This window comes from Erinaceus europaeus, chromosome 11 (genome assembly GCF_950295315.1).
Source record: "Erinaceus europaeus chromosome 11, mEriEur2.1, whole genome shotgun sequence".
Taxonomy (NCBI): domain Eukaryota; kingdom Metazoa; phylum Chordata; class Mammalia; order Eulipotyphla; family Erinaceidae; genus Erinaceus; species Erinaceus europaeus.
This window is the reverse complement of record NC_080172.1, coordinates 80841296-80867838: the sequence shown is the minus strand read 5'-3', so window position 1 is coordinate 80867838 and position 26543 is coordinate 80841296. Positions and strand designations below refer to the sequence as shown.

General features: G+C 39.2%; 1 protein-coding gene across 4 annotated transcripts in view; it reads right to left on the bottom strand.

Moving 5' to 3' along the window:
• LOC132541424 (uncharacterized) overlaps positions 1 to 26543 on the bottom strand; it is a 260618-nt gene that overhangs the window by 124805 nt on the left and 109270 nt on the right. For 3 of the 4 annotated variants that reach the window (XR_009552619.1, XM_060202125.1, XM_060202126.1), the window contains 2 exons: positions 24300 to 24387; positions 18169 to 19315 (listed from right to left, as the gene is read on the bottom strand). Coding sequence is in view for 2 of the 4 variants with exons in the window: in XM_060202126.1 (XP_060058109.1) it covers positions 24339 to 24387 (49 nt within the window). In the remaining 2 variants the exon portion in view is untranslated. Of the gene's footprint in view, positions 1 to 18168; positions 19316 to 24299; positions 24388 to 26543 lie in introns of those variants that run through there. The other variant, XM_060202127.1, reaches the window with a different exon arrangement.

The window sequence follows — 26543 nt, the reverse complement described above, 5'->3', positions numbered from 1 at the left end:
TTTTTTGCCTCCAGGGTTATTGCTGGGGCTTGGTGCCTCCACCACGAATCCACTGCTCCTGGAGGCTATTTATTTATTTATTACCTTCTGTTGCCCTTGTTGTTTTATTGTTGTAGTTATTATTATTGTCATTGTTGTTGGATAGGACAGAGAGAAATGGAGAGAGGAGGGGAAGACAGAGAGGGGGAGAGAAAGATACCTGCAGACCTGCTTCATCACTTGTGAAGCGACTCCCCTGCAGGAGGGGAGCTGGGGGCTTAAACTGGGACCACATTCTTTTTCTTAAATTGGGGACTTAATGGCATACAGTATAGTTGTTGAGACTTGGGTAATTTTTTTTTCTTTGCTTCCAGGGTTATTGCTGGGGCCCAGGAAAATCAGCACTATAAGTCCACTGCTCCTGGCAGTCATATTTTCATTTTTTTTTTCTTTTAATAGACCTGCTTTGCCACTTGTGAAGCTCCACTCTTCCCACTGCAGGTGGGAAGCTGAAGGGGGGTGGGATAAATTAAACTGCTTCTTTTAACTTGGTACTCTGTGTACTTAACCAGTTGTGCCAAAATTTCTAACTGAATCATGACAGATATCTGTAAAACACTCTCACTTCAGACTAGATCTTTTCCCACCTGAGACAAGAGGACAAAAACTTCCAGAGAGTGCCAAAACAATCTTGAGGAAAATAAATTGAAATGGAAACATCATACTCCCAGGTCTCAAATTATATTTTAAGGCCATCATAATCAAAACAACCTGGTATTGGAACAAAAATAGATACACAGACTAGTGGAATAGAATTGAAAACCAAGAAATAAATCCCCACATGTATGGGCATCTAATCTTTGATAAAGGGGTCTAAATTGTTAAATGGAGGAAGAAGAATCTATTCAATAAATGGTGCTGGTAAAATTGGATTGAAACATGCAGAAGAATGAAACTGAACCACATTATCTCACCAGAAAAAAAAAAGTCAACTCCAAGTGGATTAAGGTTCTGGATGTTAGACAGGAAACTATCAAATATTTAGAGGCAAATAATGGTGGAACACTTACCCATCTAACATTAAGGACATCTTTGTTGACAGAAACCCAGTTGCAGAGAAGACTAAATCAAAAACAAATCAATGGGATTACATCAAATCGAAAAGCTTCTGTACAGCAAAAGGAACCATCACTCAAATGAAGAGATCACTCATAGAATGGGAGAAGATCTTTACATGCTATATGTCAGACAAGAGGCTAATAACCAAAATATATAAAGAGCTCACAAAACACAACATAAAAAAAAACAAATGAACCAATCCAAAATTGGGGAGAAGATATGAACAGAATATTCACTACAGAGAACTACTTTGGGAACCAACCAAATAAGCAGAATATCCAGAGACCACAACTCTGCACAGACCTCCAGCTCAACCTAGTTGAGAAACTTCTCTAAAGAACAAGGAATGTGAAAGATCTCCTGAGACTTCAACAAGACAAGACTGGGACTACTTTGGGAGTCCACCAAGTCACCGGTGAGTGAAAACACATGTGGCTCATGGACAGAGAGGAGCCTAAGGAGAGATTCCTGGGGCTAAAACCCATATCTACTCCCAGGCAGCTGGTAACAGTCTGGCAGTTTACCAGTTGAGGAGCCACCTCCAGTCTGTTTTACCAAAAAAAGCCTGCAGAAGGGAGGATAGGACTCCCCTAAGACTCACCAAATACAACTGAGTCTTCATTTGCTATTGCCCTTAGAGGCTGAAGCAGCAGAGGGGAAGCCTTGTGCTGACATCAGGAGGCAAAGAACTGACTAGGAAATTCAGGAGAAGATCTACATCCAAGTGGTCTAGTGGTGGGGATGTATAGTGGGAGCCTTTCCACATTGCTCTCCTGATGAGAACATGATGAATAATTGCCTCAGAACCTACAGACTATAAACAGGACTTGTTGAGAAACTCACAGGGCCCAGCAGTGCTGTCCAGCTTGGCAGAGAAGTTGAATTGAGCCCGGAGCTTTAGATCCTTGGGGTGTGGGCATCTCTTTGCATAACCACTATGCTATCTCTCCCCTACCCTGCTGAATCTCTTTGTCAAGAGTGAGTGATTAAGCTAAAATAAATAAATAAACTACTTATAGGTTAAAAACCCTAAGACTACCATAGGAAGAAAAAAAAAGATACTTTAACAGCCACTGTGCTTCTACTCAGGGATTGAGATAACACTGAAACAACTGTTAATTTCCATAACTGTGAATTCTCTAAGTACCTTACTTAGACACAAGTCAATCCAGAAAAGAGTGATCAGTGGACTGAAAAGTACTGAGAGAAGGACCTCATACACACTATAGTAATGGTTAAACACATTGGAGAAATGAACCAGGACAAGAGTCCTGCTAAAAGCCCCCCAAAGGTAGAAACACAGAAGAATGAAATCAACATCCAAACGCTAGCTAAGGAATTAGTCACAGAAGTGAGGAAAGAGTTTGAAATAATTGTCATCAGAGATGCAGAAAAAGTAAATGTGTCTCTAAAAGAAAGCACTATCTCGAGGTAATTAGAGAACTGAAAGCTGAAATAGCTGAGCTAAGAGCACAACTAACTGAACAGGCTAATACAGTATCACAACAGGGTAACAAAATAGCTGAGCTACAGAATACAACAGAGGGGAGAGATAATAGAATAAATGAGACAGAAAATAGAATTAGCAAGATCAAAGATAAATTAGAGAAAATTAAGAAAGAAATAAGAGATCCTAAAAAGAGATTAATAGATACGGAAAACAACAACAGAGACATATAGGATGACTTCAAAAGAAATAATATATGCATTATAGGCCTACCAGAGGAAGAAAGAGAGGGAAGGGAAGAAAGCAATCTACAGGACATAACAGATGAGGACTTCCCTAGTACAGACAACATAAAAGACATAAAGGTTCAAGAAGCACAGAGGGTCCCAAACAGAATTAACCCAGACTTAAAGACACCAAGATACATCCTATTTAGAATGGAAATGAATAAGGATAAAGAAAGGATCCTGAAGGCTGCAAGACAAAAACAAAGAGTCACCTACAGAGGAAAACCCATAAGATTAGCAGACTTCCCCACACAAACAATACAGACCAGAAGAAAATGGCAAGATATCTATTGAGTGCTCAATGAGAAAGGCCTTCCACCAAGCCTACTGTATTCTGCTAGACTGTCATTCAGACTAGATGGAGGCATAATAACCTTCTCAGACAAACAACAGTTGAAAGAATCAATTATCATCGAGCCTGCCCTGAAAGAAGTTCAGAAAGATCCTCTATCAAGAATCAGATCACTATAAGCATGTCATATATCAGAACACTCTAAAAATCTACAATAGTGGCATTAAAATATCTTCAATCTATAATATCAATAAATTTCAATGGTATGAATTTCCCTATTAAAAGGAACAGAGTAGTAATATGGATTAGAAACACAACCCAACAATATGCTGTCTACAGGAAACCCACCTAACTCAACAAGACAAACACAGACTCAAAGTGAAAGGATAGAAAACTACCCTACAAGCCAATGGGCCACAAAAAAATGGCAGGAACAGCTATGCTCATACCTGACATGATAGACCTTAAAATTAATAAAATTCAAAAAGATAGTAATGAACATTACTTAGTGCTCAGAGGATCAAACAATCAAGAAGACTTAATGATTATCAACATCTATATTGACATCTAATTTAGATGGCACCCAAGGGGAGGCCATCTAAATACATCAAACATATGCTGAAAGAGCTACAGCAATATATTAATAGCAACACAGTACTAGTAGAGGACTTCAACAACTTAACTTCTCTCTTAACTTGACAGATCACCCAGGCAGAAAATCAACAAAGAAATGAAGGAGCTAAATGAAGATACAGATAAACTAGAACTATTGGACATTTTCAGAGTAAAAATGGTGATTTCACCATTTTCAGCCCATCTTGTATGGAGCTTGAAGAAATCATGTTAAGTGAAATAAATCAGAAACAGAAGGATGAATATGGGATGATCTCATTCACAGGGAAAAGTTGAAAAAGAAGATCAGAAGAGAAATCACAAGTATAACCTGAACTGGAATTGGCATGTTACACCAAAGTAAAAGATTCTGGGGTGGCGGGGGTGGGGGAATATACATCCAAAAAGGATGACAGAGGACCTAGTGGGGGTTGTATTGTTATATGGAAAACTGAGAAACATTATGCATGTAGAAACTATTGTATTTACTGTTGAGTTGAAAATTCTAATTCTAAGCAGAATTGGTCTGAAGTTGCTGTACTGCACCAAAATAAAAGACTCTGGGATGGGTGGGTGGTGTTGGGGGAGTTCAGGTCCTGGAATAGGATAGCAGAGGACCTAGTGGAGTTGTATTGTTGTGTGGAAAAATAAGGAATGTTATGCATGTACAAACTGCTGTATTTACTGTCAACTGTAAAACATTAATCCCCCAATAAAGAAAAAAATATTTAAAAAAGAGTATTCAGTACAGAAGGCCAACAAACATAATCCAAAAGGCCAACAAACATATGAAAATTTGCTACACGTTGTTACTGATTTCAGATAAATGCAAATAAAGATGACAATGAGATAATACTTCATGCCTGTGAGAATGTCACACACCAAAAATGACAGAAGCAGTAAATGCTGGAGAAGTGGTTTCAGGGACAAAGGAACACTCCTCCTAGGCTGCTGGTGGGAATGGAAATTGCTCCAATCCCTGTGGAGAGCAGTCAGGGGAATACTCAAAAGGCTACAGATGGACCTACTACATGACTCAGTAATACCCCTCCTAGGGATAATCCTCAGGACTCAATAACACCCATCTGAAAAGATGTGTACACCTATGGTCATAGCAGCACAATTCCTAATAGCCAAAACTTCAACCCAGGTGCCCAGCAACAGATGAATGGCTGAGAAATCTGTGGTATATATACACCATGGAATACTACTCAGCTATTAAGAATAATGAACCCACCTTCTCTGACCCAACTTTGATGGAGCTAGAAGAAGTTATATTAAGAGATAAATCAGAAAGACAATGAAGAGTATGGGATGATCCCATTCATAAAGAGAAGTTTAGAAAGAAGAACAGAAAGAGAAATGCAAAGCAGAGTTTGACTGAGTTTGGAGTATTGTACAACAAAAAACAATCTCTGGTGGGAGGGAGAGAGAAGATTTTCATCTTCACTATGGGGAAGGTGGGGGTAGGGATGTAGACTTTTGTTGCCTGGAAAGGTGTTAATATACACTCCTATTAATTTATATTCTTATAAATCACTAATAAATATGAGAGGGGAAAATAGATAGAATGTCTCAAACTTTTTGATGCATAGACCCCAGCTATGAATATATATTCCTTTAATCTAAGCTCCTAAGGCTTCAAATTGTCAACCTGATTGAATTTTAATTGTGGGCTTAAATTGTTAATTCATTTATAATCATTACTCTCTTTTCTGAAAGAATAAATTACCTATACTTTTAGACCAGAGAAGCCAGAAGAAACTAGCTGTGTCACTATATTAGATACAGCTATATGTAAATAACATTAAATGACATAAATCATGGTGAGATCTTGTATGATACAAAAAATCCTAACAATGGGATTTTCAAAGTTAACCAAATTCCAAATAATGTGGCTATAAAAATAACTATCTATTTCCTTCTTAAACCCTAAGATAGCAGGAACCCTCCTCATTCTCTATAAAACCCATATTTCTCCAAGTCCTGGAATCTCTGGGGCATAGTTCATTTTTCAGCAGGCTTCTCTAGACCCATGCCATTGATACTGCATCTGCTGATCTCAACAAATCAATGCAACCAGTACCACCTCAACATGTTTCATCTTTGACTATGTCCACAGACAATAAGCATACAATGTCAAACCTTCAGCTCCAGTACTCTGGTGAGACTGTTCCTAGCTCATAGGACTCCATAATTCCATTTTGAGCAGTGCACTTACTAACAAAGCCCTAGAACCTAGATATGAACCAGGGCCCAAGAGACAGAGCACATGTACAAATGTATCCATAAGTTGGGGGGAAATATTTATACCTTAAAGCAAAAGTACACAATAGTTTGCAGTGACCCAATAAGTGCAGCAAGCAAGTAGAAAGACCTAAAAGACACCATGAAATACTTCATCAAACAGTTTCTACTTAGACCTAGATACTCTTCTCACCTACTCCTATTTCACTTTCCTCAATCACTCCAAGGCTAACCTTGTCAGATAAAGTAAGGACTACAAAAGCGGGGTAAGGGCAAGAGACCAGCATACATTAATGATGGTTCTTTTTCTTTTCTTTTTTTTAATTTTTTTTTATTATTTATTTTCCCTTTTGTTGCCCTTGTTGTTTTCCAGGCTAGCTTTGCTAGAGAGAGAGATGAGGAACTCGTGGTGGCATGGTAATACAATTCTTTATTGATGTGGACGCCCCAGAGTCAGGTGTGAGTACAGCAGGTTTAGGCCACATGGAGCTAGCAAAATGTCAGCCTCTCACTATGCACACCAGCCCTTCTCCAGGTCTTCTCAAGGTCAGGATGCAGAAGAGAGAGTGAAACCAGGAACAGCAGTGTGCTTTATAGGGTAAAAACGGAAGTGTCAAGTCGAGAATGGGATTGGCTAGGAAAGGGGGTGGAGAAAACAAGGTACTCTGGGAAGGAAGAAGGTTGGCGGGATTAATGTACCCTGCAGGCATGGGTGGGGATCTTTCAGGCAAAACAATGATTATGTAAATAGTCCACAGTATCATGCAATGCAGGGAAGCTGGCATAATGCCCAACAGTTGTTTTATTGTTGTTGTAGTTATTATTGTTGTTGTTGTTGATGTCATCATTGTTGGATAGGACAGAGAGAAATGGAGAGAAGAGGAGAATACAGAGAGGGGGAGAGAAAGATAGACACCTGCAGACCTGCCTCACCGCTTGTGAAGCGACTCCCCTGCAGGTGGGGAGCCAGGGGCTCGAACCAGGATCCTTATGCCCTTCCTTGCTCTTTGCACCACGTGCACTTTACCCACTGCACTACTGCCCCACCCCCATGATGGTTCTTTTTCTTACTACCAAGCCACCTCAATGGTCCTAGTCAAGGAATTCTGGGATTCCAACACAGACATGATGGGCCTAGACCACTAACAGATTTCTCTCTCCACTGTTACTGGTCATCTCCATCAGGAACAACATAGTAGACCCCTTTGAGGGCCCCTACAGCATCTTGCCATCTATGTGAATCAACAATGGTAGGGACTGCCCCATTCTCCAAAAGTAGGTTGGGCCAACATACTCTACCACTTAAGGAAAATGGGTCTGACAATGGGTGCAGCCTAGAACATTCATAGCTATTACCACAGAATGAGAGCTCTGACCTATAGGGATGCAGAGGTTACACAGGCTCCTGCACTGAATATAGACCCCAAATCAAATCGATGTGGTTTACAGTTAAAGGTACTTATATATATTTTTTCCAGATTTGGGAGCTACTCTCTTTCCTGATCAAGTTTTCTAGTCCTATTTCCAGCTCTGACACCATCTCCCCAGAGAATACCTTTGGCCACCTACATGTTAGCTATAGGGCTCAGGCAAAAATTCATAAAGTCATGGGCCCCTTGGAATATACCAAAATAGACCTACTAACATTCCCAAAATGGAGACCCCAAATCTCATCTGCTGTATTTATGCCTTTAGGTTCCAGATTATTAAACAATTTGTTCCTTATATCTTAATGTTTTCTTAGCTACCAAATTGCAGATGCTACCACGACAAGGGAAAGACAGATTGTCTGGGAGTATGGATTGGCCTGCCAACACCCATGTGCAGTAAAATAGCAATTACAGAAGCCAGACCTTCCACCTTCTGCACCCCATAAGGATCCTGGGTCCATACTCACAAAGAGATAAAGAATAGGAAAGCTTCCAGTGGAGGGAAAGAGATACGGAACTCTAGTGGTGGGAAATGCATGGAATTTTTACCCCTCTTATCCTATGGTTTTGTCGATATTTTATATATATTTTTTAATTATTTATTTTATTTATTTATTCCCTTTTTGTTGTCCTTGTTGTTTTCTTGTTGTAGTTATTATTGCCGTCCTTCTTGGATAGGACAGAGAGAAATGGAGAGAGGAGGGGAAGACAGAGAGGGGCAGAGAAAGACAGACACCTGCAGACCTGCTTCACCACCTGTGAAGCGACTCCCCTGTAGGTGGGGAGCCAGGGGCTGGAACCAGGATCCTTACACCCGGTCCTTCGCTTTGCGCCACCTGCGCTTAACCCATTGCGCCACCTGCACTTAACCTGTTGCATTACCGCCCGACTCCCAATATTTTATATTTTTTAAATTAAAAAAAGAAAAAAAAAATCTATTGCTCCTGGCAGCCATTCCCCTCCTTTTTTTTTTCCTTTTAACAGACCTGCTTTGACATTTGCGAGCTCCACTCTCCCCCCTGCAGGTGGGGAACCAGAGGGTCTCAATCTGGGTCCTTGCATTTGGTACTGTTTGCTTAACCGGTTGTGCCATCCCTCCCAAAATTTCTCATCACGTCATGATAGGTATCTGTAAAACACTCTCACTTCAGACTAGATCTTTTCCCACCTTCTTCTTCTTCTAGCGTTTGCCCTTCTTCCGTAGCCAGTCAACAGCGTCAGGTTGAGCCTGATGTAAAGTTTCGAGACCTCCTTTGAATCTGGAGAGGTGGCAGTCGTTGACTATGTGGGTCATAGTCTGTCTGTAGCCGCAGGGGCAGTTCGGGTCGTCTCTGGCTCCCCAGCAATGGAACATAGCGGCGCACCGGCCATGGCCTGTTCGATAGCGATTGAGGAGGTCCCAATCATAACGTGCTAGGTCAAAGCCGGGTTGACGCTTGCAGGGGTCTGTGATGAGGTGTTTGTTCTTTACCTCAGCTGACTGCCAACTCTGTTTCCAAGAGTCTGGAACAGAGAAGTTCAGTGTAGGCGTAGGGGACCAGATTGGGTGATGAGACGTCAAGCGTTGGACAGGGTGGGCGAAGATATCCGCGTATATTGGCAGGTCCAGTCGAGCGTAGACTTGGGAAATGAACTTAGATGATGCCGCATGCCGACGAATATCTGGCGGGGCGACGCTGCTAAGAACTGGCAGCCATGGAACCGGGGTGGAACGGATGGTTCCAGAAATTATCCTCATGGAGGAATATAATTTGGAATCGACCAAGTGGACATGGGGGCTATGGAACCATACTGGGGCACAGTATTCTGCAGTGGAATAGCATAATGCCAGAGATGATGATCGTAGTGTGGAAGCGCTCGTGCCCCATGAGGAGCTGGCCAGTCTTGCAATGATGTTATTCCTTGCGCCCACCTTTGCTGCAGTTTTTATGAGATGTTTGTGAAATGACAGAGTGCGATCGAGAGTAACGCCAAGATAGACTGGCTGGGCTTCATGCCGGATTCTCGTATCGCCAAGCTGCACATTAAGCTCACGCGAGGCCGAGGCATGGTGTAGATGGAAAACAGATGATACCGTTTTTGCAGTGCTAGGGATTAGTCGCCATTTTTTACAGTAATCAGATATCAGAGACATGCCTTTCGTGAGTGTTTCCTCGAGGATGTCGAACTTGGATGCCTGAGTTGCACAGCAGATGTCATAGGCGTAGATGAACTTCCTTGAATTAATAACATTAATCCCCCAATAAATAAATTTTTTAAAAACTGAAAAGTGGGCTTTCTATTCAACAATATATTTTATTCGTGATCACTAGGATTTCACCTCTCTGTGTTGATTTTTCTTTTCCAGATGGAGGAAGACAGACAGAGAGAAGGAGTGACACCATAGCACTGAAACTTCTCTCACTTGGTGTACATGGGGGGGGGGTGCTGAAACTGGATTACATGCTTGGCATAGCAGCTGTCTCCCAGGTGAGTTCTCACCAGCCCTTTAACAATATTTATTTCAAGGTTGTTGTCTTTTCTTTTAAGTTATTATTTTTATTTTCCCTATGTTTTGTAGCTATATGGCAGCAAAATTGAATTTTTGAAAGTACAGTACATCTAGGAAAACTGCAATAATAATGCCTATTGCAATTTTCTTTTTCTTTTCTTCTTTTTTTTTTTACAATGGAGGAGGAGAAGTTAAATTGGTGGTGAGAGTAGTGTTCAGACACCTATCATGAGAAGATGAGAAATCGTACTCATGTGTCATCTGTCTTGTAAATCACTGTTTCCCTCAACAATATTTGTAATATATGCCTGGCAACTCAAGAATCTTTAGCTAGTTGTATTAAGCCCTGACCACTTTAATTAAGAAAAACTGCTCCTTAATACTTGTGACTATCCTTTTCACTCTTTTCTCCTGATGTCATCCATTTTCTCATTTTACTAGCAGTAACACCATAATTTCTAATCTTTTATTCAGCCAGTTTCTTTTTAATTAATCTACAGATTTCATTCCCTATAGCTTTCCCCAAGATTAATTTTCAGCTTGCTCCATGCATTTGTCATCAGTCAGTCATGGTCTCTGAAATCTATCATTAGAAATGTATTCCTCAGAATCCTAAAGGTTTCTCATTTTTCCGATGTACTTTACTAAGATGCAAGTTTTTCAGTGAGAGGAAATGCCTTAGAAATCATAACACCTGTGGATGAAGCCATTAGATAAGGTATAATAACAGCTTACAAAAAGAAAAAGGCAAACATAATCTAATTCACACCTCTGTCTGTGGTAGTATTATCACAAAACAATGAAATAACAAAAAAAAAAGTCTAAATAATAAAATACTTCCACCTGCATAGGCAGTGAATCCTGCTAAAATTGCCACAGCATGTATTTAACAAAAGGTCTCTCTCTTTTCATTAAAAGAGAACATATTTACTAAAGTTCCAGGAGTCCAAGGATGTCCAGAATATGATGCGAATTAAATTTTAATGTCTTGGGAGTTGGGCGGTAGAGCAGTGGATTAAGTACAGTGGTGCGAAGCGCAAGGACGGGAGTAAGGATCCTGGTTCAAGCCCCTGCCTCCCCACCTGCAGGGGAGTCGCTTCACAGGCAGTGAAGCAGGTCTGCAGGTGTCTGTCTTTCTCTCTCCCTTTCTGTCTTCCCCTCCTCTCTCTATTTCTCTCTATCCTATCCCACAACAACGACATCAATAACAACAATAATAACTACAACAACAATGAAAATCAACAAGGGCAACAAAAGGGAAAATAAATAAATAAATAAATAAATAAATATAAAAAATTAATGTCTTCAAAAAAATAAAGATTAATTTGGAACTGGTAGGTGTAAGCAGAAGGAGCAACAAATTTTTAAAAATCATCCACAGGAGAAGTGACTCAGTGGGTAAAGTACAGAACTTACAAGTGAGAATTTATCCTAGGTATCAATACATCTGAGCAGATCAGTGCTCTGACCTCTCTCCCTCCCTCCTCCCATGTAGAGTAAATTAATTAAGTAACTTTGAATAAATGCTTAAAATTGTATCTGTAAAAGATAGCTTTCCACTGAGGAAACAAGCATATAATTTGTATTTTTTTACATATACATGTTTTAAAATTATAGCCATTCACTGTGCAACATTGAGATAAATATGATATGCTAAAATTTAAAATATAGAGACAGTGAAGACTATAAATGTTTTGCACGCTATCTGCTTATCTCTTTTTGGATTTGATTCAGTCTTCCTTTTTGTTTGTTTCTGCAGAGCTCTCAACAGTGGATTATATGGTCCAAGAGAGGAGAAAATACCCACCTCAACATGTTATTTGTACTAGTAAAACTCTCCTCTTGGAAGTGCAATTTTAAATTTGATCACAGTCTACAGAAACTTTCCAGCTTTAAAAGCTTGATTAGCACAGAAAAAAAGGAAAGGGAAAAAGTTTAAAAATTTCAGTTCAATTATTAAAAATACTTAGTACAGAGTTAGCATGTGTATGATCTCTTTTGCTTATCCATTCATTCAGTCCAGTACTGACTGCCTGCATCTTGGCAAGCACTATACATATGGATCCACACCACAAGACCCCAAAACAACCTTAGTTAGAATCTTTTTCTTAAAGTGCCATAAAATCGCAAAAAAAAAAAATTTCTGGAAAGAATTACTAACTTTCTCAAGTAAAGATAGCTCAGTATTTTTTGAGGATCTTATGAATCTCTAGCTACACACTAATATACTTCCCATCTTGTGCTGCAGTTTACCATGCCTCTGAGCGAAGACACAGCCTAAATCCCCAGCTACGTTTTGATTCGTTAAGGCTCCCATCACATCCTCAATTAGAATAGCAACAGTAAAAGAAAACGGCATCACTTTACCTGCTTGCCTAATTCAACGGCTTTAATAATTGAAAGCTCATGAAGCAATTTCTAAGGAAATATTTATACAAGTTATCAAAGCAAGGGTTTCTGCTGACTACTTTTCTATACGCATTCTTTCATTAAACTCGATCATTTCTGCAAATGTGACTGAGCTGTATCTTTTCTATTATAGATTCTCGAGTAGTTTGGTTGTCATAAAAGTGGAAAACAAACACAAGTACTTTCAGTGGCAATGAGTGGAAAGAGATAATTAATAATAATGGAAATAGGAAAAACACAAACACCTAATTTATTGGTGACACTATTCGTTATGTAAATGTGAATAATAGATATACAAGACCTCTAAAGATTTGTCAAACTAGCAGTAATTCCCATAGTAACACACTATTTTCATGTGTTCATTGTGTCCATAAAATACAGAGATCAACTGGTAACAAAAGGTGAAATTGATTCCAGGCTAATCATGACTTGCTCTGCAGCCATGAATTTACAGTGTAACTTTAACTTCCTGTCACAGAATGTTACAATTTCTTCCATTCTTTCTTTTCTTTTTTTTAATTTTTTAAATATTTATTTATTTATTTTCCTTTTTGTTGCCCTTGTGCTTTTTTTTTATTATTGTTGTTGTTGTTACTAATGTTGGACAGAGAGAAATGGAGAGAAGAGGGGAAGACAGAGAGGAGAAGAGAAAGACAGACACCTGCATACCTGCTTCACCACCTGTGAAGCGACTCCCCTGCAGATGGGGAGCCAGAAGCTCGAACCGGGATCCTTAGTTGGTCCATGCGCTTTGCGCCACCTGCGCTTAACCCACTGAGCTACCGCCTGACTCCCCATTCTTTATTTTCTAGGTCTATTCTATTGTTAGAAGTACACTGTATTACCATGAAAACAAAATTCCTGAAATAAATGACTGAGTTTCTTTTTAAATATATATTTTTATTTATTAATGAAAGAGAAATAGAGAACCAGACCCTCACTCTGGTATATGAGGTATCAGGGATTGAATTCAGGGCCTGGCACAAACTCTGCACTCTACTACTGAGTCACCTCCACTGGTCACTTATGTAGTTTCTTTCATTCTTTTTTTTTTTTTTCTTTTTTTTTTTTTGGTAGAGGAAATGAGGAGACAGGGAAAAAGGAAGAGAAAGACATCTGTATAGAAAAAGGCTGGGAGTATGGTTTGACTTGCCACCACCCATGTTCAGCAGAGAAGAAATTACAGAAGCCAGACCTCCCACCTTCTGCACCCCATAATGATCCTTGGTCCATGCTCCCAGAGGGATAAAGAATAGAAAAGCTTTCAAGGGATAGGATGGGATATGGAACTCTCGTGGTAGAAACTGTGTGGAATTTTACCCCTCTTATCCTATGATCTTGTACATATTTTTTATTTTATAAATAATTTTTTTAAGTTCTGTTCACACTTAGCATTAAGGAACAAAATTTTATTTTCTAAATACACTGAAAATATAAATATAGATATTTATGATGGGTGATATATAAAATCTACTAGTATTACAGAAAGAAAGAAAGAAAGAAAGAAAGAAAGAAAGAAAGAAAGAAAGAAAGAAAGATAGGAAGAAAGATCTGCAGCAGGTGGTCGGGCGATAGTACAGCAGGTTAAGCACACGTAGTGCAAAACTCAAGGACCAGCATAAGTATCCCAGTTCGAGCCCCCGGATCCTCACCTGCAGGTGAAGCAGGTCTGCCAGTGTCTATCTTTCTCTCCCCCTCTCTGTCTTTCCCTTCTCTCCATTTATCTCTGTCCTATCCAACAATGAAGACATCAACAACAACAATAATAACTACTACAACAATAAAACAGGGAAACAAAAGGGAAAATAAACAATAAAAGAAAGAAAAAAGAGAGAGAGAAAGAAAGAAAGAAAGGAAATAAAGAAAGAAAGAAAGAAAGAAAGAAAGAAAGAAAGAAAGAAAGAAAGAAAGAAAGAAAGACATCTGCAGCCTTGCTTCACCATTTGTGAAATTCCATATAGGTGGGGATTGGGTCCTTGAAAACCAGGTCCTTGTGCATTGTAACTTGCACAGCTAACTGAATGTGCCACTGTCCAGCCCCTCATTTACTTGTTCTTTGTATCATTTTATCAGGAGTTAATGTTCCACAGAAAACATGGGTACAACTTCTCATCTCTCTATGATAGTTGTCTGCTAAATACTCACCTCCAAAATACCCCCTCCATCATCATGCACCAAAACCCCAAACCTGCCCCCTACACATGCAAATCCCCCCTTTCCTTAACCGTTCTTAATATTTTCTATCAAAAATCATTATTTCAGATTGGTTCGTGTTGGGACCATGTGTTGGGCCTGATAGAGCTTAGGGAGAACCACCCCCATCTTTGGATGGAGGTCTGAGAAGATAACCTCTTGGTAAGCCTCTCTCAACCAAGGTGAGCATAAGGGGGGAAACTCAGACTTGGTTCTTTCCTTCTTGACTCTCAGGCCCACAGAAACCCCAATACTTCCCTCCATTAACTGCAGGCCACATGGCCACAGATTCACTTATTCAAAGTCACCTTCTGATCACAGAAGAACACACCTTATCACACACTTCATCACACACCTCAGACCCCAGACAAGAGAAATTCCAAACTATATGGCTTTTTGATACTTCTTTCTGTCTTACCCTACAGGTTTAACCCCTATGCTTCTCTCAAATACCTTTGGATAATTAAGCTGCTTGTGTCATGGAGAATAACTGTCTTGTATCTCATCAATTCCTGTCATACCAGCCCCCTACCTTAGGGGCATGCTGACCATTAAAAAACCTGTAATTTCTGTCATATTTCAACAATAATTAACTTCATTGCTTTTCTATTTAACTCATGTCCACTTTGCTAATAAACAGACTCTAGGATTCTGGGTTCCAGGACTCAGATTCTAGGCACGCCAAAAGTCCCCTAGTGTCTTTTACTTCGTGTCACCCCTGTCGTGAGCGAGAAAGAACCAGCCCATTACCTTTCCCCTGGAGACCACCCCGCCGGAGAGGGAGAGAGATACCCCGAAAGGTTCGGGAATTTTAGAGCTTTTTAAAAGGACCACAAACATCTACAGTCACTAATAATATCACAGCAATGTTTTGTGCAAATGCATTGAAACTAGATGTATAATGAAGATTCTATTATCACTGCTACAAAATGTCATTGAGAACTGCACAGAAAAATAAAATTCTTATATTAAAAGTTTTATATTAAAAGTTCTTATAACAACTGTATAAATAAACTTCTAGGTGGTCGGGCAGTAGTGTAGCTGGTTAAGCGCACATGGTACAAAGCACAAGGACCAATGTAAGAATCTTGGTTTGAGCCCCCAGCTCCCCACCTGCCAGAGTTGCTTCACAGGCGGTGAAGAAGGTCTGCAGGTGTCTGTCTTTCTCTCCCCTTCTCTGTCTTCCCTCCTCTCTCCATTTCTCTCTGTCCTATCCAATGACGACATCAATAACAACAATAATAACTACAACAACAATAAAAAAAAAAGGGCAACAAAAGGGGGAAATAAAGCAAAATTAAAAAAAAAATTTTAAGAAATTTTTAATTTCCTCAGAAGTGCTGCATTGTCTCTCCTCCTCTTCCTGCCTCTCTCACCCTCTTTATCTGTGTCTCTTCCCCTCTATTAAAAAGAAAAGAACAGGGAGTTGGGTGGTAGTGCAGCGGGTAAACACAGATAGAGCAGCTGGTTAAGTGCAAGTGTCGCAAAGCACAAGGACAGAGTATAGATCCAGGTTGGAGCCCTTGGCTCCCAACCTGTAGGGGAGTCGCTTCACAAGTGGTGAAGCAGATCTGTAGGTTTCTAGCTTTCTCTCTACCTCTCTGTGTTCCCCTCCTCTCCCAATTCTCTCTGTCCTATCCAACAACAACATCAATAACAACTACAATAAAAAAAAACAAGGGCAACAAAAGGGAATAAATAAATTAAATAAATATTTTTAAATTCTTAAAAAGAAAAGGAAAGATCAGCCACTGAGAGTCATGGAAGTCTACAGTGATTGAGCCCCAGAAATAATCATAGTGGTAAAAAAAATGAGAAAGAGATTGTCTAGCATGGAATTCATGAACTTTGGAAGAAACAGACTTCACTGCACAAGATGAAATCCCTTAGAAATGGATCTTTATGTAAAGATAATGTTTCTCCCATCAAAGAACAATGTATCTATACATTTCTAGGCACTTTATCTAGACAAAGAACTACATATATATATATATATATATATATATATATATATACTGTTATATATGTTATATACCGTATATATATATATATATATATCCTTTATTGTCTTAAACACTCTCATACACACATATATAACATTCACAAAAACACAAACCTACAAATTTTTATTGAGAAATTGAAATAATGTCCTAAAGCAAATGAAATGATCCTTTCTTGAGTGACTTAGAGTAAAAAGCTGTCATTCCTTTAAATGCATAACATTCAAAGGAAATCCAGTATAGTTAAATGAGTGGAATGGAATATCAAATAGTATTTGTGCAACTCAGCTATCTAGACATAAAGTAATTGGTTTTGAAATTTGAAGTTATCATTAATATGTCAAAATTATAATTTAATGATAGGAAAGCTAAGATCCATGAAAGTCATACATATGAAGTGATAGCATTTTACTATAGATTGCAGAGCAATTGAATTTTCCAAATTCATTAGGAATAGGGTTAAAGGTATATCCTTGAGTAGTCTCTTATGGATGGCTCTGTCTAAAGGAAAACATTTGGATTCTCAGTATTATTGATTTATTCTTTGAATTTGGTTAATATATCTTTTATATCATGGCTCCTGGAGAAAGAAATTCCAAAATTCCTATAATGATATCATTAATAATTAATGTGCACTAAGTTCAGGCACAATTGGATTTAGATCATGAAAAAGATCAAGAACAATGAACCCACCTTCTCTGACCCATCTTGGACAGAGCTAGAAGGAATTATGTTAAGTGAGCTAAGTCAGAAAGATAAAGATGAGTATGGGATTATCCCACTCATCAACAGAAGTTGACTAAGAAGATCTGAAAGGGAAACTAAAAGCAGGACCAGACCAAATTGTAAGTAGGGCACCAAAGTAATAACCCTGTGGTAAGGGGTAGACATGCAGCTTCCTGGGCCAGTGGGGGGAGGGAGTGGGTGGGAGGGATGGGTCACAGTCTTTTGGTGGTGGGAATCATGTTTATGTACACTCCTAGCAAAATGTAGACATATAAATCACGAGTTAATTAATTTGAGAGGGGTAAAATTAATTGTATGTCTCAAAGTTTTTCAAAACACAAACTGAATATTTTTAATATATAGGCTGTGTATTTGATATGCGGACTCTCAAAAGCCTAGACAAAATAGATAAGAAGCAACCAATAGTACAGCTATATACAAGATACTGGGTACTGTACAGCAAACCCTAACAAAAGGACTTTTCAAAGTTAACCCAATTACCAAATAATGTGATGATAACATTAACTATCCATTGTCTTTTTGAACCCTAAGACAGCAGGAACCTCACATCTCCACTATAGAGCCCCTACTTCCCCCAGTCCTGGAACCCTTGGATAGGGCCCACTTTCCCATATGCCTCTCCCAATCCATATCAAATAATATTGCATCTGCCGATCACAACCTAACCAAAGCAACGATTGCCACCTCAACATGCTTCACTTCAGACTGTGTCCAGAGACTTCAGGTGTGGAATGACAACCCTTCAGCTTCATTACTCGGGTGAGACCTTTCCTTTCATAGTATACTCTAATTTCATCTCAGGTGGTTCACTTTCTAACAAAGTCCCAAAACCTAGATATACACCAGTTTCTGTGAGAGACAGCAGATCTTCACACGTATCTATAAACTACTGCAAAATATATACCTGAAAGCAGAAGTACACTAGAGTTTGCAGTGAGTACCTCCCTAACACTTCCTCTCCACTATTCCAAGTTTTGGGTCCATGATTGCTCAACAATTTGTTTGGCTTCGTATGTTAACTCTCTTTTCAGTCACCAGGTTCCAGATGCCACCAGGATGCTGGCCAGGCTTCCCTGGTTTGAAGACCCCACCAATGTGTCCTGGAGCTCAGCTTTCCCAGAGACACACCCTACTAGGGAAAGAGAGAGGCACACTGGGAGTATGGACCGACCAGTCAACGCCCATGTTCAGCGGGGAAGCAATTACAGAAGCCAGACCTTCTACCTTCTGCAACCCACAAAGACCCTGGGTCCATGCTCCCAGAGGGATGGAAAAATGGGAAAGCTATCAGGGGAGGGGGTGGGATATGGAGATTGGGTGGTGGGAATTGTGTGGAGTTGTACCCCTCCTACCCTACGGTTTTGTTAATTAATCCTTTCTTAAATAAAATAATAATAATAAAAAATATATAAAAAAAGAAAAAGTTCAGGAAGAAAAGCCAGTTATAGTAATATTAGAGCATATATTGAAGGTTTAGGAATAAGGTTGTTATGAATCTGTTGTTGTTAACATTGTACAGTGATTACAGTTATCAAAAATGTCATTTGTTTTGTTTTGGTTTTTTTTGACATTTCAAAAGAGGAGAGAGATTGCCAGGTCATTGGGTAGGTATGTTTCTAGCCTTTCGAGAGTTCTTTAGACCGCTTTCTACAGGGTTTGGATCAATTTGCATTCCTATCAGCAGCAAAAAATGATTCCTTTGTCCCCACAACCTCTCCAGCATTTGTTATTATACTTTCTGATATATGACATAATCACAGGGTTGAAGTGGTTTCTCATTATTGTCTTTATTTGCATTTCAACAATCAATGAGTTGGACCACTTTTTCATATGTCTGTTGGATTTTTAGAGCTCTTCTTTGATGAATATTCTATTCATATCTTCTCCCCATTATATGGTGGTGCCATTTTTTGTTGTTGCTGCTGTTGTGATGTTGTGTTGGTTTTTCACCACTGATTATGATGTTGGCTATAGATTTGCTGTATACAAACTCCACTGGGTTAAGGAATTTTCCACCCATTCCCATTTTTGCAATGTTTTGATCAAGAAAGGATGTTGGATTCTGTCAGAAAGTGGGAAGGGGATATGAACAGAATATTCACTACAGAAGAGGTCCAAAAGGCTAACAGACACATGAAAACTTGCTCCAGGTTATTGTCAGAGAAATGAAAATAAAGACAACACTGAGATACCACCTCACCCCTCTAAGAATGTCATACATCAAAAATGACAGCAGCAACAAATGCTGGAGAGGTTGTGGGAACAAAAGAACTCTTCTGCACTGCTGGTGGGAATGTAAATTGGTCCAACATCTGTAGAGAGCAGTATGGAGAACTCTCACAAGGCTAGACATGGACCTTCCATATGACCCAGTAATTCCTCCCCTATGGATATACACCAAGGACTTCATAACAACCAGCCAAAAAGATCTGTGTACACCTATGTTCATAGCAGCACAATTTGTAATAACTAAAACCTGGAAGCAACAATGGTACCCAACAACAGATGAATAGCTGAGAAAGCTGTGGTATATTTACACAATGGAAGAATATGCAGCTATTAAGAATAATGAACCCACCTTCTCTGACCCATCTTGGATGGAGCTAGAAGGAATTATGTTAAGTGAGCTAAGTCAGAAAGACAAAGTCGAGTATGGGATGATCTCACTCATAAACCAAAGTTGAGAAAGAAGAACAGAAAGGGAAACTCAAAAGCAGGATCTGAGTTTGGATTAGGGCTCAAAGTAAAAATCTCTGTGTGGAGAGTGAGGGTGGATGTTAGGCTTCACTGGGGGGGGGGGGGGCGGGATTGGATAGGACACAGTCATTTGGTGGAGGGAATGATGTTTATATATACTCCTATTAACTTGTAGCCATACAAATCACTATTTAATTAATATGAGAGGGGAAAAATTCATTGAATGGCTCAAACTTTTTAATGTACAGATCATAGGCTTAGTCTTTGAAATGATTACTCTCCTAAAAGCTTAGACTAGGGAGAACAGAAGTAACCGGTGGTGTTACTCTATAAGACACAGCTATATACAAATAGTGTCAAAGGACATAAATTATGGTGATGTTGTGTATGATGCAGCAAATTATAACAAAGGGATTTTCAAATTTAACTCAATTGCCAAGTAGTTTGATTATAGAAATAATTATCTATCTATTGCCTTCTTTAACCCTAAGGCAGCAGGAACCTCCCGCTTCCTCTATAGAGCCTATATTTCCTCCAGTCCTGTAGGAACCTCTAGGATGGGGCTCACTTACCTGCATGTCTCTCTCAATTCATACAAGATAATATTGCATCTGCTGATCCTAACCTAATCAACATAACGAGTATCACCACAGCATGTTTCACTTCACACTATGTCCAGAGAAGTCAGGCATAGAATGTCAACCCTTCAGACTCATTACTGGAGTGAGACCTTTCCTTTCATGGTATTCTTTAATTCCATTCCAAGAGGTTCACTTCCTAACAAAGTCCCAAAACCTAGCAATAGATCAGGTCCCATGAGATAGGGCATATGTATCCATAAATTAGGGCAAAATATATACCTGAAAGCAAAAGTACACAATAGTCTGCAATGAAGCATATGCAGCAAGCAAGTGGAAAGACCTACAAAGACACCATAAAGGTCCTAATGAAATAGTGTTTATTTAGACTTAGATACCCTCCTCAGCTTCTTCCTATTATACTTCCCTCCCTCACTCCAAAGTTCAATTTATCAAAGTTAAGACTGCAAAAGCTGAATAAGGGCAAGAGACTGGCATACTTTAACAATGACTCTTTAGCCACTATCAGGCTAACCACTCAGCTGGGGCCCTAGTCAGGGAGTCCTGAGATTCGCAAACAGACATGATGGGCCTATACCTCGAATAAATCCCTCTCTCCACAGTTACCAGTCATCTCTTCAGGAACAACACAACAGACCCCTTTGTGGGCCCCTATAGGGCCTTGCCCTCAACTTGGATCAACAACAGTAGAGAATGTCCCATCCTCCAAAGGGAGGCTGTAAATATACTCTATGTTCCACCTAAGTAATATGGGTCCTGAAATTGGAGCAGCTTGGAATGTTCCTACTCATGACCACTGAATGTGAGCTCAGATCTGTCACATAGGTTCCTAAGCTTAATATGGGCCCCATATCAGATCAAATCAATGGAGTTCACAGTCAACAATATTTATAAACCTTTTCCATATCTGGGAGCTACTGTCTTCCCTGATCCAGCTTTCTGGTACTTTTTACAGCCATAACATCATCTTCCTACACAATAACTTGGATCCACCTGCATATCAGATGTCAGGCTCAATTTTTTTGGCTTTATATGTGAACTTATTTTTCAACCAACAGTTTCCAGATGCCATCATGATGTCAACTGGACTTCCCTGGACAGACGACCCCCATCCCAATATGTCCTGGAGCCCTGCTTCGCCAGAGCCCCGCCCCACTAGGGAAAGAGGAGACAGGCTGGGAGTATGTATTGGCCTGCCAATTCTCATGTTCAGAGGGGAAGCAATTACAGAAGCCAGACTTTCCACCTTCTGCACACCATAATCACCCTGGGTCCATACTCCCAGAGGGATAAAGAATAGGAAAGCTATCAGGGGAGGGGATGTGGAGTTCTGGTGGTGGGAATTGTGTGGAATTGTACCCTTCTTATCCTATAGTTTTTGTGAGTGCTTCATTTTTCTAAATAAAAAAAAATTTAAGTATAGGTATTAACTCTTCCTTGAAGATTTTGTAGAAATAATTTATAAGACCATCTGATCTAGGACTTCTATTCTTGTAAAGGTTTTTAATAACTGTGTCAATTCCACTGTCTGTGTTAGGGCTGAATATAGGCTCTCTTGCCTGCACAAAACCAGTGAGACACATCCTCAATCCAAGTTTTTACTTTAGAGACAGATTGGAGAAAATGAGAAGATATTGAAACAAAAACATTACTCCACCATCCATGAAGCTCCAATGTTTGTTTGTTTGTTTTTATTGGGAGATTATTTATTGTACAGCTATTGACACATGGGTAAAATCTCTTATTTCACTGTGATAGATGTCTGCAAAAACAAACACTTCCACCTTCAACTTATATCCTTTTACCCCATCATGCAGTAGGACTCTATAGTTCCTCCCCATCTAGTCCCCCACCTACCCTTCTGTCACAGAGTCCTTTGCTTCAGTACAATATATCACACTGAGTACCTGTTTTTCTTTGTGTTTCCCATTTCTTTTATTGTTTATTAGTATCTGCCTATTAGTAAAATCATGCCATACACATCCTTCACTTTCTGGCTTATCTCACTTAATATTATTTCTTCAACCTTGGCAACAAAAAAAAAACCAAAAAAACAAAAAAAAAAGTGCTAAAGGATATGGATAGTATCATGAGAGAAGAGATCCAATAGGCCAGTGGACATATGAAAATTTTTTCAATGGCACCGGTTATCAGAGAAATCCAATAGACAACAATAAGATACCATTTCACTTCTGTGATAATGTCATACATCAGAAAGAAGATTAAAAACAAATGTTGGAGAGTTTGTAGGAATAAAGAAGCTCTCCTGCACTGCTGGTGGGAATATAAATTGGTCCAACCGCTGTGGAGAGCAGTCTAGAGGACATTCAGAAAGCTATAAATGGACCTACCCTATCACTTGACAGTACCACCACCACCTCACTGTCTTTGGCTACTGGTACTATCTATAATTCTCCCTTGTCATCCCAGGGATGCACCCCAGGGTCTTAAGCATGGAAGATATATGCTCTACCCAGTGAGAAACCTTCTCAACCTTCAATATGTAATATTAAATAAGGCTAAGACTCTATTAATGTTTTAGAAGTGGTATGATTTTAAAAAATAATTATCTTGGGAGTTGGGCTGTAGCGCAGCGGGTTAAGCGCAGGTGGCGCAAAGCACAAGGACCGGCATAAGGATCCGGGTTCGAACCCCGGCTCCCCACCTGCAGGGGAGTCGCTTCACAGGCGGTGAAGCAGGTCTGCAGGTGTCTATCTTTCTCTCCTCCTCTCTGTCTTCCCCTCCTCTCTCCATTTCTCTCTGTCCTATCCAACAACAACAACAATAATAACTACAACAATAAAACAACAAGGGCAACAAAAGGGAATAAATAAATAAAATAAATATTTAAATAATAATTATTATTATTATCTTTATTTATTTGATACAGAAAACCAGAAATTAAGAGTGAAAGGGGAGACAGAGAGGAATAGATGCACAGAAACATCTGCAGACCTGCTTCACCATTTGTGAAGTTTTCCCTTACAGGTGGGACTAGGGTGAACTACTTCCCAGTCCCAATGTAGTACACATTTTTTAAGGGAAAAAGTGAGTAACTTAACTGGAAAACAAATTCCAACTCCATAATAGACAAAACAACAAAACTTTATCTTAACACTATAAAAAATAAAAACAACATATAGTCTGTAAGAAGCTAGACAGGCTTCATCAGGGTCTCAAGTTCATGAGAAAAAAACAAAACAGTCTTAAGTCAATCAGATGGTTCAGAACCCTGAACAACTTTTCAGTTGCTACTTTTGCTGTTTCTGCTGTTACTGCCATTACTGCTGCTACATTTCCTCTCTGTTCCCACCCTCAAAATGTGACTTTCCTGACTATGCAGATGTTGAAGTTCTTTAGAATTGTATAGGTGGCAACTTATTGGTCCAGGAGAGACATGGCCAAATGTGAAATATATGCTAATTTTAAAGTCATTATATAAATAAATATATTTAATCATTTAGATATTAATATACTATCTTATTCATACATCTATATTTTATATGATAAAAGGAAGAGGAGAGAGATTAATCATGTTTTAGATGAAACAGTGGCTCCTAAAATACACTTTTTGATTGAGACTATTGTTATTCACACACAATAGGGATTTGTAATTAAAATAATTTTTGTTCATATATTCACTTGGTAAAGTCTTTGCAAAAAGTAAACATCACTGATTATTTAATTGAAAGGTGAAACATTCAAATCCATTTGTTGATCAACATAATAATAATAAAGAATAAAACTTACCCCACCCTTTCTGAAGCACATGGAAAATCTATTTCTTTTTCAAGCTGGTTTTAGTGATAGTAGATCATTTTCATGACAGAGCTTGAACCTAGCAAGAAAAACAGGATTTCAACAATGTCAGGCAACATCAATAAATCTTGTATAAAAGTTGCCAAATAAAGACAAGTTATGGGTTATGCTCTAGAAAAATAATACCTTAGATAACTGAGATAAGTGAAAAACACAGGATATGAATGACCATCTAAAGATAAGTTTCAATCACAGGAGTATTGTTATTTCAGTCAACATGTCACTATTCTCTTCATATCTGGATATGACAGGAAAATATGAAATAACTGATACAGCTTTGTAAATTGAAAAAATACTGTCTTTTTATTCTATCATTCATGAATATTGTTATAATAAAAGTATGAGGTAAACTCAACTAAGCATAATGCTTCAGTATAGTAATACTGGGGTGCATTTCTTTCTGCTAATAAATTATTTCTGAATTAATTTGTTTCATTGAGACCAATATACCTTCTATCTATTGTATTAACACTTTTTATATTTTCTTGCTCACATCCTACATTTTTTTAGAAAATAGAGGTTGATGGTTTACTCCAGGCATTGGGAGGTAGTATTAAATGAAGAAACTCATTCTGATTCCACTACCCTAGTTTACTTTGAGCCGCTTCACTATTACCAGTCTACTCTAAATTTGAATGAGATGGAGTTGTGAAAAATCCAGAGCATATAATCCAGAGTGATGAAGTTTCCAAGTGCACTCCCCAATACCATATTCACTAGAAAATTCCCAGAGTGTGGGTCATCCTTGGGCCCTCAGCCTCCCTGGACAGTGGCAACAGAGACCAGGGTGGCCCCTTGGGGTGCAGGGAGACCCTGACAATGAGAGAAAGTGCACAGAGAGGAAGGGAACACACAACCTCCTCCGGGAGAAGCTTCAGAGATGACTCATTCATTGGAGGATAGCAAGTAGATATAACCAAAAGGTTGGAGAAAGATTAAGTTAATAATTAAGCCATACACACAATGCAGAGTTAAATCTTGACCTGTCAGGTGTTAGATCTTAGCTGGGAAGTTACCATATAAGGGCTAGTCATGAGCTCCCAATACATAGGAAGGCTTTTTTCTTTTTCTTTTTTTAATATTTATTTATTTATTCCCTTTTGTTGCCCTTGTTTTTTTATTGATGTAGTTATTATTGTTGTTGTTGATGATGTCATCATTGTTGAATAGGACAGAGAGAAATGAAGAGAGGAGGGGAAAACAGACATGGAGAGAAAGAGAGACACCTACAGACCTGCTTTACTGCTTGTGAAGTGACTCCCATGCAGGTGGGAGCTGGGGGCTCAAACTGGGATCCTTACACTGGTCCTTCTGCTTTGTGCCACCTGCGCTTAACCAGCTGCACTACTGCTTGACTCCCAGGTATACTTTTTTCTCTAAGGGTGAATTATAAGCACCCCTGGGCAATGGGGGAAGGGGGCAGTTGAACAAAGCCAGGATATTTGCAGTGGATTTTGGTTGGCCATACATGGTAATTCATGGCCTTTTTCCAAAGAGAATGAGGAAGCATGTGCAGGAAGGTTCCCAGTCTGAAAAAGATCATCCATCATAAGTTCATGAGGGGAGATTCCGGAAGATGGCGGAATGAGAAGCTGCTAGTGGCTTGAGCTCCAACATCTACTGGAAATGGTAGGATTTTTTGCCTTTAGCAGGACAGTCAATAAGAGGTCCTAGTGGTGACACCAAGGAGGTGACTATAACTCAATTTGGGTTAGAAAATAGAGTAAAAAGAAAGGAAAAAAAATTTTTAATTATTATTCCCAAAGCGCACCCCCTCCCCACATTCCCCACACCCCTGTAACCAGTCCCTGGGGCCAGAGATCTTCTCCTAGCAGGCTCCCCTGCTGAGCTTCTTTCTTTACCAAGATTCCTGTCCTACCAGGGGGTGTCATTCATTCTAATTCTATTCCTTTCTGAAACCTTTGGCCTTTTTTCTTTCTAAGTGGCCAATTCCAGCTACAAATATTCCAAAATATTCCACCAAGAAGAGCCTTACTCAGACCATCAGAAGTTTTTTTTTTTTTTTTTTTTTGCTTTATTTTCTCAACAATCAGATGCCTCTGCTCAGGGGGCCTGAGGCAATCTGGAGCCATCCAAGATGAAGACAGGACAGGTTTTTTACTCTGTTCTATTTTATTATCAATACAAGATAAATGCATATCCCTTTCCTCCTCT